This window comes from Panthera uncia, chromosome D1, assembly GCF_023721935.1.
Source record: "Panthera uncia isolate 11264 chromosome D1, Puncia_PCG_1.0, whole genome shotgun sequence".
Taxonomy (NCBI): Eukaryota; Metazoa; Chordata; class Mammalia; order Carnivora; family Felidae; genus Panthera; species Panthera uncia.
The window spans coordinates 7332747-7346967 of record NC_064808.1 but is presented as its reverse complement, the minus strand read 5'-3'; the positions used below and the strand labels follow the sequence as shown (position 1 = coordinate 7346967).

The 14221-nt window shown below is 56.8% G+C and overlaps 1 protein-coding gene across 2 annotated transcripts; it reads left to right on the top strand.

Moving 5' to 3' along the window:
- Positions 1 to 976: 976 nt before the first annotated feature.
- On the top strand, positions 977 to 13244 carry SPINDOC (spindlin interactor and repressor of chromatin binding). 2 transcript variants are annotated; one of them, XR_007460501.1, is made up of 7 exons: positions 977 to 1374; positions 5093 to 5422; positions 5523 to 5672; positions 5935 to 6072; positions 6237 to 6437; positions 7999 to 8216; positions 12451 to 12538. XR_007460501.1 is itself a non-coding variant. In XM_049644137.1 (6 exons), the coding sequence occupies exons 1-6, from the start codon at positions 1248 to 1250 to the stop codon at positions 12660 to 12662; spliced, it is 1158 nt and encodes a 385-aa protein (XP_049500094.1). In that variant the 5' UTR covers positions 978 to 1247; the 3' UTR covers positions 12663 to 13244. The 2 variants fall into 2 exon arrangements, 1 of the variants encoding a protein (XP_049500094.1); XM_049644137.1 differs by lacking the exon at positions 7999 to 8216 and having other exon boundaries at positions 978 to 1374; positions 12451 to 13244.
- The last annotated feature ends 977 nt before the right edge of the window (positions 13245 to 14221 follow it).

Genomic DNA, 14221 nt, shown 5'->3' with positions numbered 1-14221 from the left:
GTATCACTCGGGGTCCAACGGGGAAAACAGGAACCACTCTACCTGAAACAAAGAACTTAATGCAGGGTATTGGTGACACCTGTGGGGGAGGGGGGTTGGAAGGACGGGCCAAGTCCAACAGGGGACAGGGAGGCATCCCAGAGATTAGCAAACACAACAAGCTCCCCAGCACTCCTTAACTGGAGGGACAAATGGAGGAGTGTCTGGTCTGATACGGTGGCATTTTAAGATGCATTTCCAGGGTCAGACATTTTCCCAGCTGAAATGTCACCAGAGCTCCCACAGCAGAGGGAGATGCCCATAAAAGTAGGATTATGATGTCGCAGTGTCATGGCAACCGGACTCTGGTCTTGGGGCTCTCAAAGATTTGTGTGACCTTGGGGAGGCTCCAAATCTCTCGACTCACATTTAAGTCATGGAAATCAACACCATCGGGGTGGTCTGCGTGTGCCCACACTCCACTTGGCTTTTCCTTCTTTGCATCCCCTTGTCCAGAAGGTTCCACAATGTTTTCTGAGAGAAAGGATGAGATAGTCTAAGAAAGCAGATAAGGTGCCCAAGGTCACAAGGCTGGCAAAAATCCGAAGGAATTCAGTCTCCCCACCCCACCCCACCCCCGCCCTCTTTCCTTCCCAAGCCGAGGCCCCGCTCACTGCCCCGCCGGTTCTTTTCCCGCCCGGGGCATCTTCTGGCGGAGGCAGGTTTGTGCCAGGAAAGGCAAAAGCGACCCCGAACACAACCCCAGGGCACCCGGTAGCGCTCCGGACGCCCGCGAGCGTGCCCGACCGGCAGCTCGAGGGAGGGCGCCCCCAGCCCGCGGGGTCTGGGGGCCTCTCCCGCCCGCCGGCAAGCCCCGCCTCCGCGCTGGAGGGCGGCCGGGAGCCCGCGGCCCTCCCCGCAGCCCTGCGGGTCCCCGGGAGGCTAGCGGAGCCGCGTGCCCGGGGCGGGGCCACGCGCGATTGGCCGCGCGGGGTCGGGGGCGGACCCGCGGCGGGCCGGTCGGGCGGGCGCCGACAATGAGCCTCCATAAAAGGGAGCGGCGGGGGCCTGGGGCCCCGGATTGAGCCCTCCCCGCCCGGGGTCCCGACGCGCTCGGTCTCGGGGAGGCCCGGACGCGTCCGTCGCAGGCCGGGCGGTGAGCGGCGGGCGGCGGGGAGGGGGCAGCGCGGAGCGGGAGGCGGCCCCCGGCTGCGCGCCCGGCCTCCGGCGTCCGGTCACCGCGATTCCCACCCCCTCCCGGCCGCACCATGGCCCTGAAGGCCGAGGGCGCCGCGCTCGACTGCTTCGAGGTGACGCTCAAATGCGAGGAAGGGGAGGACGAGGAGGAGGCCATGGTGGTGGCCGTAATTCCGCGGCCCGAGCCGATGCTCAGAGGTGAGGATGGAAGGGGACCCCGCTTCCGCGGCCCGGGCCCGGGCCGGGCGCCCCCTCCCCCTCCTCAGTCAGGGGTTCCGCCGCCCCCTCCCCCTCCGGCCTGGGACCCGGGCGCCCCCTCCCCCTCCGGCCTGGGGCCCGGGCGAGCTCTCGCTCCGCCCCCTCCAGGGGTTGGAATCTGGGGCCTCCCCGAATTCCCTCTCCCCCGCCCCCGTCCAGGGTCTGGAGCCTTCGATCCACACCCGGCGCGCTCCGGATCTTCCGGTGCCCGAGCGCCCCCTCGCCCGGGCCCAGCACCGGCGGCCGCGGTCTCCCGCCCCGCGGGGAGAGAGGCAGACGCGGGGGCCAGGCTGTGTTCTAGGCCGAGGGGCAGCGAGGCCTCCGGGCCGGAGGCTGGGCGCGGCAGCCTGGTGTCCGGAGAGATCCCGAGGATGCCGCTCCCCAAGAGGAGGATTTTCAGGGCCGTCTACGCAGAAAGCTTTCCTGGTCCCCCAACCCCCCTTGCATCCCAGGCCTTCCACTTGCGTAAGCCACAGGTGTCAGATTCTAGCGCTTGAGGGGTGAATGAGATTGCGTACAGCCTACTCCGTTTAGGGAAAGACGTGCTTTCGAGGGGTACCCTCAGCCACGCAGGAAGGAGATGGCCTCGGGAGGGGCTTTGAGGAACAATCTCGGAACACTTGGTTTCCCCTCCCCCTTTCCCAGTTTCTTTAGTCCGCAGAATCTTGCAAACCTTTAGAAAACAAAGGGCCATCTTCCTGGAAAACTTAATATTCGTGAAAATGCAAAAAAAAAAAAAATTTTTTTCCATGAAAATGCAAATATCTCTTCATCCTCAGATACCTGTTCCCAAAGCGGGGACTGTACCCAAAAGAGATTGAATTGAGAGCAAGGCCATTCATTTAACCTCAGCAGAGTGTGCTGTCTCCCTGCACTGTCTCTCCTTTTTGGAATCTGGAGAGTTCTAAAACAAGTCAGGGAAATAAAGATCACTACCCTTCTCAGAGCTTTGCATGGAACAGGTTCTTTCTTTGCTTTTGCTAGTATTTGTTGAATGCTGGATGCCAGGCTGTCTCAGTTGTCCTGACAACCGTGCAAGAAGCACCCTATTCCCCACTGTTAGGGGTGAGGAAGAAGTCCGGAGAAGTTAATTCATTCAACAGGTCTTTGTCAGGCACCTACCGTAAGCCAGGCGATTTTAGACTGGGCGCGCTAAAATGGCCGCAAAGAAAGAGGAAACGTTTTTTCTGGAACGTGTATATAAAATGAGTGACCAAGGACAAACAAACAAATGCATCGTGTGTCAGGTGGAGATAAGTGGTTCAGAGAACACTAGAGCAAAGAGGGGAGAAAAGAGAGCGAGGGCGTTTTATTTGGAATATCAAGTGGTCAGGAAAGGCTTCTCTAATAAAGTGAATTTTGAGCACAGGCCCAAAGGAAGAGAGGGAATGAACCTTGCGGATAATTGGAGGGAAAGCATCTTAGGCGGACGGAATCCTAAGTGTAAATATCCGAACGCAGAAGCTTTTTGAAAGAGTTGGGGTAAGAGGGAGAAAGGATGGATTCAAGGTTTTTGGCCAGAGCAGCTGAAAGGACGGGCCTCCCACGCACCGAAACGGAAAGGCTAGGACGCAGGCGCGTGCAGCTAGCGAGTTACGGTTTCTTTCTTTTTTTTTTTTTTTTAACGTTTATTTATTTGTGAGACAGAGACAGAGCATGAACAGGGGAGGAGCAGAGAGAGAGGGAGACACAGAATCTGAAACAGGCTCCAGGCTCTGAGCGGTCAGCACAGAGCCCGACGCGGGGCTCGAACTCACGGACCGTGAGATCGTGACCTGAGCCGAAGTGGGACGCTTAACCGACCGAGCCACCCAGGCGCCCCTAGCGAGTTACAGTTTCAACGAGGTCAGTTAAGAGATCCCACACAAGTGGTGTGGTCAGATAGACATCAAAAACGTGCGTTTAGATTCCATGGGAGAGTCTGGCTGGAGGTACAAATACCAGAGACGTCAGCAGGCAGACAATGGGAAAGAGGTAGACAGAAGGGGTCCAAGAACTAACCAAATTGGGGAGCTCTCCAGTCGTTCCAGGTTAGAGACTGAGTCAGTCCCTCAGCACACATTTTTGTTTTTTAACGTTTATTTATTTTGAGAGAGAGCGGGGGAGGGGCAGAGCGAGAGAGGGAGAGAATCCCAAGCAGGCTCTGCACTGTCAGCACAGAGCCCAACCCAGGGCTCGTTCCTGTGAACCGTGAGACCATGATCTAAGCCGAAATCAAGAGTCTACATGCCAAGCACTGTTCTTGATGCTGGAGATACGGGTGTGACCCATCAGAAGTCATGCCGTTCTGGAGCCTACAGTCCAGTGGGGAGACAGTGCACAAGTAAAACACGTGTTAGGCCAGGTGATGGGGGGCTGAGGAGTGAAGGGGAGTGGAGTGCTGGGGGGTGGGGGGGACGGACAGATGGCAGCTTCCTGCGGGGAGCAGAGAAGGCCTCATGAGAAGACGGTTCTTCAGCGGCACCCTGAAAGAAGCAGGAGCCGAGCAGGCACCTGAGAAGATGAGAAGGAACCAGCACAAGTGACCGGAAGAGAGTCCCAGGGAAGTACGAGATGAACCCACCGGAGGTGATGCCCGGAAGCCAAGTGGCAAAAATCAAGAGGGAAGAAGCAATGAGTCCGAAGGTGAAGCTTAAGGACCAACTGCTGGGTTTAGCATTGATGACCTTGACGAGGGCTGTTTTGGAGGAATGGTGGGAAAGAGCCCGATGGCAACCGAGAAGAGGTCAAGGCTCCCGTTCATAGTCACGTGGGACATAGGACCTGGATCTTCTGAGTCCTGGCCAGTTCTCAGACCCACACCGAATGCCACCGCTCACATGCATCCCTAGGTGTTGGGGCCTCCCGTGTTTGTGTTCCATCCCATCTTACCTGAGAAGGTAAGAGGGAGGTCCGGCCAGGAGAGACCACAAGGATTCCGCAGAAGCACTGAGCTGCCAGGCTAACGTGGGTCGAGGTGCAAACGGTTTATGCCCTGCCAGAGCTTGTGGTCCATGTGCACGAAGAGTGGATGGGAGGCAGACCAATGAGATCACACCTGCAGGTGCTCTGGAAAGGGATCGTGACGGGATAGGATGGCCTTTTGAAGGTGCCTCACCAGGTAGAGAAACGGGCATGCCTGTCCTTCACCGACTGAAGGCTCACCAAGCATCTCCTTTGTGCCAGGCCCTGTGGGGACAAGAAGGTGATGACATTTACCGATCTTGTCCTCCAGAAAGGATGCGCAGTGGCCTGGAAGTCAGGTCGGATACAACCAGCTGCCAGGGGTGGGAGGTCGGGAGACAGTCCCAGGAGTAGCTTTTCGAGCAGGGCCGTGAAGGAAGTAGAAGAATCTGTCAGACTGGTCAGGATGGTCTGGACAGTTGTGCCAAGGCCAAGGACGTGCGGGAACACAGCCTGTTGGAAAAATCTGTGGTCCGAGACCAGATTGAGAGAAGGTCCAGAGTGAGATGGCAGAATGCCAGGGCACACGGGTTGTGTTTAATACGGTCAGTGCCTCGCGGGCTGCAGGGGAAGGGAGAAAGAGAGACTCTGGGGAGGAGTGTTCTTCCCCTCCCCACCCCCCACTGCTCCACCAAGTTTGGGGAGTCAGGTTGTGAGTATTTCAGGCCACGGGCACTTCTACTGATAGCGCTCTCCGGCACCTCTCCCCCTGCAGTGGCCCAGCAGGAAAAGACCCCGCCACCTAGGCCCAACCTGCTGGAGGCGGGCGGCGACGGCTGTGAGGAGCCCAGGCAGCAGGTGTCTTGGGAACAGGAGTTCCTGGTGGGAAACAGCCCAGGCGGCAGCGGGCGGGCACTGTGCATGGTGTGTGGGGCCGAGATCCGGTCCCCCTCCGCGGACACGGCGCGCATGCACATTCTGGAGCAGCACCCTCACACCCTGGACCTGAGCCCTTCGGAGAAGAGCAACATCCTGGAGGCCTGGAGTGAGGGGGTGGCCCTTTTGCAAGACGTCAGAGCTGAGCAGCCTTCTTCACCCGTCTCAGGTAGTTGGAACTGGGGGGTCAGGGGTGGAGGACACAGGGAAAAGTCGGGACTCTGGGAGCCCTCGGAGCTCACTGGGTGTTTGCCACCTGCCACCTGCAGACTCGGGCCAGGATGTCGAAGCTGACCCAGACTCTGACCCGGACCCTGCCAAAATGCCAGCGGAGATTGTCGTCCTCCTGGACTCTGAGGACAACGCATCTCTCCCGAAAAGGAGCCGGCCCAGGGGACTCCGCCCCCTCGAGTTTCCTGGTCAGTCTTTGGAAAGCCCTTATGGCCGAGCTGGGGAGAGGGGAGCACGCGCCCTGTGTTCTGTGTGGAGAGAGGCTCAGGCGCGGCCCGTTCTTTCCTGCTCTGTTCTTTCTTTTCGCAGGGGTGGGGGGAGGAACGGAGGGAGAGGCGCGACCCCTTCTTTTCTTTTTTCTTTTCTTTTATTTTGGTTGGGGGGGCAAGGGAAGGAACAGAGGGAGAAGTGCAGCCCCTTTAAAAGGTATGGCGTCTTTTCGTTCCACAGCTGCCCCCGCCTCAGAGCCAGGAAACAAGAAGCCCCGTGGTCAGAGATGGAAGGAGCCTCCTGGGGAAGAGCCAGTTAGAAAGAAAAGAGGCAGACCCATGACCAAAAACTTGGACCTGGACCCAGACCCTGACCCAGGTGACAGGGAGGCCCAGTGCGGGTGCGGGCATGGGCTCTGGCCACGGTGCTCCCAGAGGAAAGCCAAGCTGGCGAGGGGGGCGGTGGGGTCCAGGTCTTTGGATTCTGGCTTTAGTAGCGATAAGCCGCTCAGACCCACAGTTCCGTCTTGTGCTTCCTTTCAGACCCCCCATCACCCGACTCGCCCACGGAGACTTTTGCGGCTCCCGCTGAGGTCCGGCACTTCACCGACGGCAGCTTCCCCCCTGGCTTCGTCCTCCAGCTCTTCTCCCACACCCAGCTCAGGGCCTCAGACAGCAAGGACTCACCCAGAGAGGGGAGAGCTGCTGAAGGGGGCCTTCCCCAGCCGGAAAGCCCCTCTCCAGGTGAGCTCCTGAGAGGGGACCACAAGGGAGGGTCAGACAGGCACGTCCCTGGGGTCTGGCCTCGTCAAGGCTGCTCTGCAGCAGAGTCTAGGGAAGAGGTGGTTAGCACTCGGGTCTCCTGAGAGACGGGGCCAAAGGCAGGCAGATTTGAATGACAGAGACTGGCCAGAAAGCTGAGCTGCCCGGCTGGCTCCTGGGGAGTATCCTGGAATTGGTCATGAGGTTGGGCTAGGCCAGTGCTTCCAAACCAATCACCACACTTAAGGCTGATTCCACCCGGAACCTGAGGTGCCCACCTCGCCCTGGTGGAGCGAGGGCCTGAGCGGGACTAGAACAGGAGAAGGGACCCGTGGTGAGCTCAGCAGGCACCTCGGTGGAGACCGCAGGTCAGCGAATTGCCCGATGTTAATGATCAGCGCACGTGTCTGCGTCACGTTCAACCGATTTTCGGAAAGTTTTGCGTGTGGTTCATCTGGCCCTTGGAAAAGTACGTTTCGTGTAGAAAGGCTGAGTCTCAGAGAGACGGTTCCTTCTTCCCTCGGTCCTTGTATTCGTGTCCCGTGGCTGCTGTAACACATTAACCACAGACGTTAGTGGCTTTTACAAGAACACAATTTACTGTTCTTTAGTCCCAGAGGTCAGAAGCCTGGAATGGGTCTTACTGAGCTAAATTCTGGATGTCGGCAGGGTCATGTTCCTTTCTGGAGGCTCCTGGTGGGGAGGGAGGGGGTCCATTTTCTTTTCCTGCCCAGCTTCTTGGAAGCTGTGTGCATTCCTTGGCTTATGCTTTCCTTCCATCTTCAAAGCCAGGGGTGACCAGTAGAGTCCTTCTGAAGATTCCGTCTTTGGTCTGTCTCTTCTGTCTCCCTCTCCCCCATGGGGACCCTTGTGATTACATCAAGCCCACCCAGATCATCCAGGACAATCCCTTTATTTGGAAGTCAGCTGATAGCAACATTTATTCCACTTATAGCCTTAATTCTCCCTCGCCACATAGCTTACTGTATTCGCAGGTCCTGGGGATTAGGGCAGCCTCTGCCTGCCGCGGTCACATAGCCGAGCAGTGGCAGAATGCAGGTTAGACTGGAATGCATTCTAGGAGGGCAGAGGCTGAGCCTGCTTCCTCTTCGTCTCTCCAGGCCAGACATCTCAGGCTCAGGAAGTGGTTCTTACAGGAGTGACTGAGCGGCACACACAGTCCCTCGTCCCAGCCTGTCTGAAGTGTGCATTCGGAGTTAGAGCTCAGGGGACGATAGCACACGAGGTGCCGGGGGCTCCCCAGAGCAGGGCTCTCAAAAAGGAGGTGTACTTTTTGCATAAAGAAAACAATGCAAACGTGTCCCTTCTGCTCCACCTCGCTCACCCGCGGGGACCGCTATTAATCAGCTTGTATCCTCGAGACCTTTTACAAAAAGCTTAGTGCGTGTGTGCGTGCGTGCGCGCGTGTGCGTGCACACGTGCACTTGCGCTTAGTGATGTTTTACCAAAGTGGGTTCCGCTTTTTCTCATCTCGAGGCAGGCCTCACCCCTTCACGTAGATCACGGTTTTAACTGTCTCAAGTTTCAGCTTGAGCCACATTCCAGTCCTGCCTCCCCGAGACTGTGTGCTCTGCTTGGACTTGAGCGTTTCCCGAGCTTCCTCGTTCTCTTCGGTGGATCACTGCTCTAAATGGCTGACCGCTTCCACTGTTTAACGGGTCTTCTGGTTTCATTCTCGAAAGGGAGCCTTCATTTTGAGTCCTGGGATACCCTGGGCCCAAATTCCACCCATCTGGAGTGGTGAGTAGCTGAGAAGGGAGTCCCTGAGATCTCAGGTTCATATGGGGTGTGCGGCCAAAGTCTCCGAGGCCTTGGGGCTCAGTAATTTTGTGAGAGGGTTTTTCTCGGCAGTGGTGAGATCTAGGGAGGTTGGAGGGGGCCGGAACCCGCAGCAGACGCTGTGCGGCGCGGCGGCAGGTGTTCCTGCGGCCCAGCCCTGAGGGAAGCACTGTGGGAAAATGACATGAGTGAGGCAGCCTTTGTACCCAAGAAACTTAACTCTCTGTTTCGGGGGTACAGGTCGGAGGCAGTGCCGCTGCAGGTAAAGAATGGTGGGGTGCCCTCCGTAGTTCTGTGCAGAGAGAGCACAGACTCCGGAGTAATGGTGTGACTGTTTCCGGATCCCAAAGCTTGGGCAGATTTCTCAAAAACCTGCAAGGCTTCCGCCAGAATGTCTTCGCTTTGAGTTGCGTTACGTATTGAAGTTCTTGGAAGATTCCGAGGAAAGATGCTACCGCTTTTTAAAAGTTTGAAAGTCAGAGATCCGAAATTGGGGAAAGGGTGTTGTAGTGAGGTCAGCTGAGCTCATAGATACAAATCTGAAGCCAGGGAAGACTTTCTAGAACTTTCCAAGGGCCTGGCAGGATGAGGGTGGGGACGTGTGCAAGCCAAGAGAGAAGGTGAGCCTTAAAGACCCCACTCACAAGTTGTGGGGAAAAGAGCGTCTTTGTCTTGCTAGTGTTCGATGGGAGTAAGACCTGGAGACCTGGCTTTTAGGATTCCTTGGCCAGGCCCAGGACGTTTCCAGGCTGGGCCAAGGAGAAAGTGTGTGTGTGAGCTTCGCAAGGGTTAGGGTCCTTGTTCACTGCTGTATCCTCCGCGCCCAGTAATGCGCCTGGCGTAAAGAAAGCCCTCAGTAAAGACTTACCAAAGGAAGAGTGGACAGTGCCTGCCTTTACTGGTCATTTGGCAGTGACCTTTTCAGAGTCGCTGCTCAGAAACAAACCTTGATGAGAAAGGAGAGAAAAGGACTTGGGCCCACCCTCTGGAGAAGGCGTGTGCAGGTATGCACACGTGCACAAATGTGGGGGGAGTGGAGGGGAGAACAAGGCTGGGGAAGCAGAGAGGTTTGGGCTTCCCAGGAGAGAAGGGGACCAGTTCTGGGCTTGGAGTGCAAAAGGGACTCGGCTTGGCCCTGGGGACCAATAAATCAGTCCTCCTGGCCTGCTCTTTCTTGGCCCTGGAGCCCGAATCATGCGTGATTTCTGGCAGGACATCACACCTCTCCTGATGCTCCCCTCCCCACCCACCCTCACCTCTGCCCTCCATGCTGCCAGAAAGAATTGGAACTTAATCCTATTGCTTTAAGAAGTCCGTAAGTTAGTGAGCTCTTACTGTGTGCTAGACTTGTTAACGTCTTAGCGTGTTATCTCTTTAAATTCCCACAATCACCACGTATAGTATTATGATTTCCGTTTTGAAGAGGAAACAGCCAGGGGGGAGGTAAGGCCCCTCTCAGGGCCCCTCACCTAGTAAGTGGCAGCCTGTGTGCATTTCCACCTGTGCCCATCCCCCTCCAGCATCCAAGCTGCATCCTCTGCCTTTACTCTGCTGCTGGGACTAAACGGCTTCTGGAACAGCCTAGCTCTCTGGACCCACTGCTTGCACCCACCCCCCCACCCCGCTGGCTGCTCTCCTCCCTGTCCACCGTCAGTTTTTCCCTCTCCTCCAGATCTTACCCAGCAGCCTATACCAAGCTATGATTTTTCCCTTCCTGACCTCTTTTTCCTCCCTAGCGCCTGCACCATGTGTCCCCAAACCATTTCAGCAAAGCTGGGGAGCATTTTCTACACTAACTGGCTCTCGTCTCTCCGGGAGCCATTTCCATTCTCCCATCTCATGCTGAAATTGCTTTCTTGGCAAGGTCACTGTTGACTTGTCTAAGATAAAAATCCAGCGGTCAGTTCTCTGTCCTTACCTTTCCTGATGCGGCAGTAATGGTGACCTTGCCTCATAACTCCTTCCCAGAGCCGCCTTCCACCCTTGGGGTCCCGGGCAACTGGCCGGGTCTTCCTCCAGCCTCCCCCGCTGTTCTCTTTCTCCTGCCTGTTCTTCTGCACATGGATCTGACGGTTATCTTTCCTCCCCTTGGTCGAATGTGAGCTGCTTCAGGTCAGGAAGTGTGTCTGTTTCATTTCCCATGATCTCCCCATTTTCCAGCGCGGGATCTAGGTGCTATTTACATGTTTGGAGAGTGAGGGGCTAGATGCCTGAACCACGGGGCAGGGCCTTACTTCCAGAGCAATCCAGGCCTAAGTTCACGTGCTCACAGCTCCCACCCAGCTCTCCCCCTAGGTTCCAGCCTCTCATCCAGGGGCCCGTGTGACATGTCTGTGGTTGTCTGTAAGATCTGTCAAACTGGCATATCGGAACTGAAGCCCCACCTCTACCCCCACCCCCAGCCTTCTCTCCCCTTTCCCCATTCTGCACTTTACTCAGGCTAAATAAATCCTTAAGAGTCCTCCTTTTCCGTTTCCCACGCTCCGCATCAAGCAGTCAGCAAATCCCATTAGCCCCACCTCCAAAACCCGTTCAGAATTCACCTTCCTGTGTCCCCTGCCACTGCAGCTACCCTGGTCCGAGCCATCTCTTGCCTGGCTCCTTGACAGCCACCTCACTGGCCTCCCAGCTTCTGGTCTTTGCCCGCTGTGGTCTGATCTCTTACAAGTAGCCAGGGTCCCTAATGAAAACCACGTTGGATGTTGTCGCTGCTGTTCCTATCCCACTCCAGATAAAAAGTCAGGGTCCTCATGGTGACCAGCGATGCTCGCCCCAGCGAGCATCTTCCCTCTCCTACCCTCTCCGGCCCACTCTGCACAGGCACCGGCCTGCTGTTGTACGGCAGCAGGCATGTGCCAGCAGGGCACCTGCGTTCGCTTTTCCTTCTGCCTGGAATGCTGTTCCCCAGCTATCCACATAGCTGACTCCTCACTCTTTGTACGTTTCCGCTAACATACCCGCTGTATAAGGCCCTCCACGCTGTCCTGTCCCCTTCTCTGGTATACATATGTATATATATTTTTTCTTTGCTTTGTTTCTTTCCATACATAACACGGTGCATCTTGTATTTGTTTATCTTATTTATTGGCCCCCGCCACTGGAACATCGATTCTAGGAAGGCTACTGGGTCTGCTCCATGCACTGTCAGAGCTCTAGCAGCAGGAACAGTGCTGGGCACAGCGTAGGTGCTCGAGAACCTGCAGTTAAATTCAGGAACAAATGAATGGGATTGAGCCTGCTCTCAAGGAGCTTCTAGTTCGTCAGAGACACGGGGGAGCTCATGCAAATGCAGAGTGGAGTTTGCTCAATTGTGTAACACGCTGGCAGCCGTTAAGCGGTTTTGATCCTCCGCAAACTGTGCAGCAAAACTGTGCCTGTTTTCTCGGCCACGTTTTAAATCCAGTCTCTAAAAACAGCCTAGGAAAAACACCACAAACCGATGCGTCTCAAAACAGACGTTGCAACAGTCCGCATGTTCTGTTTTGCTTTTCAGTGTAAAGTAACTTCTGCACGTGCCCGTGTGGCTGCTCGAAAGCTCTGGGGAGCCTGCCCTCCCCTGGGTGAGGGCCCGGTTTTGCTTATTATGAGGTTGCTCCCCAGCGCTAATCCCCCCGATTCCTGATCCCTGTGTGGTAGGTGCTGACTCTCAGGAGGGGATGAGCCTGGTGAACGTTGCAAAGCGGGGCTGGGGTGCTGAGCCAGGCCTGTGCATCCAGGATTCTCCCCTTACCCTGCGTACCCATTCAAGAGCCCCTCGGTGGGCAGAGCTGTGTCTTACTCTGTCTGCGGGTCCCCACTCGCATCCCCTCTGCCCACACGGGGCAGAAGCACTGAGGCTAGGGTGCCCAGTGAAGTTTTAGATGAGAGAGTCGACTGAAGGTAAGAGCTGAGCGAGGCCTACAGCACTGAGCCTCTGGGCACCAGGATACACGAGGGAGGAAGCCTACGACGGGGCATGACTGGCTTATGCCAAAGGAGCCGTGACCTCATTTTCCGGTCGCTCGTGGTCCCTGGGTGAACCGAGAGTGGAGCTTCTCACTGTCCTCAGGGTCCCCCTCATACCAGGCTCCGGGCTGGGGAAATGAGGGCCCGGAAATGGAGGTGCGGTTTGCAGAGGCCTTCAGGGGACGTCCTTGTGGTGGGGGGTCTGGAGGGCCCTGACTCGTGTGTGCTCTCTGCTCCCATCCCTGCCCAGCTCCCCCTCCGGGGCTTCGCGGGACACTGGATCTCCAGGTTATCCGCGTACGGATGGAGGAGCCCCCGGCAGTCAGCCTCCTGCAAGACTGGTCCAAGCACCCCCAGGGCGCCAAGGGTGTGGGAGCAGGTGACACCCCAAACTGGCCTACGGTTCTGTCGGAATCCAGCACCGCTGTCGGGGGGCAGCCAGAGGCAGGGAGTGGTGTATAGGTTCTTGCTTTCCTGGGGAGGGGGGGAGGGAAGAGGCAGGGTCCCCCTTTGGCTTATCACTCAGAGCTGCCCAGCTCGGCCACCTGATGGAGAGAGTAAAACTGGGTGCCAAGGCAGGCTGGAGGAGAGGAAGGGGGTGGGCAGCATCCACTGTCACTCGGGGGCATTGGCAGACGCTCCCGGCAAGGCATGGGGCCGGGCCCTGAGATGGGCAGGCTGGCCTGAGGGCAGTCGTGCGGTAGGGCATTGGGCCTGTGGAGAACACCTACCCCAATCCTTTTGCTGACCCAGACCTCTCCGTCCCCCCTCTCAGCCCCCACCATTCTCCCTTGGCACAGTGCCTTACACAAGAGGTGGTCATGATGGGGTTTGAACTGAGTCCCACTACCTCGGGGGACGCCTCTCCTCCCCCACCCGTTCAGGCTCCTAAACCAGGAGGCCTCCATTACCTCTTCCCGTTCCATCCCTGCAGGAGGCCCAAGCAGCCCACCTGGGGGCTTTTGTTCACTCCCTTCTTTCACCTGTTTTCCTGTTGTATATATCTCCTTTGTTGACAATAAATTATTTTTTTTTATTAAGAGAGTTCCGTCTGGGCCGTCATTGCGGGAAGGGGGGTATTCAGCCTCCTGGAGCGACCTTGAGGGACAGGAGGGCTGAAAGAGCGTCCCGGGTGGGAGGGCAGAGCAGGGCCAGGCCAGGGCTTTGGTGGCTGGAGAGCTGACTTGGTGCCAGTCAGAGGGACACCTTGCCCCTCCCCTGCCCTTGAGATGGGGTCAGAAACACCTTTAACATTTTGTACCTTCTGACTCACTCGGTAAGCCTCTAAGAAAGCCTATGGAGGTGCGGGGAGGGGCTCAGTGGCGCTTACACCTTAGGAGCTGAGACATAACCTGACCTTTCTAAAGTGAAATGGTTGTGCCCGCAGGGGAGAGAGATACCTCCCCTCCCCTGCCCCATGATGCTCCAAACTGCCCTCTCGTTGGCTTAATTAAACTCCCTCCTCTGCCTGGTTTCCCTATTCCCTGGACCAAGAGGTGGTCCATTTGGGGTTTCTTCACCAGATTCCTTATCCTCCTAAACCAGCATCACAGGCCAAATCCATGTGGGGTGTTTTTCTCCCCTTGGGTGACATGGGCTCTGAAAAGGAGCTTGGGGAGCTCTTCTCAGACCCCAAACCCCACTGCCACGTTTAGAATCCAGAGGCAAATGGAGGAACGGGACAGTCTATCCTCTGTACAGAGACTACTTTTCTGCTCCTGATAAATACTGTGCATTGGGGGAGAGGTAGGGCATAGATAGGACTCTAGAGGCCTTGTTCCCCTATAACACTGACCCAGCCAGCTTTTGAGACCAGCCAGGAAGGACCTGGGTATATGCTGTGTCCTCCTCCCAGCTGGTGTCACCCCACGCGTGGACCAGGCATGAGTGATCTCACAGCGTGGTTGCTTCCTGGGATGCGGTCCTTTGCTTTGACAGGCTTGGGAGAGGAATGCCCGGTTGGGAGGGATTAGAAGGCACGGGTGTGGCATGGCACGTTGTAGAAAAAAGGCAGCAGGCAG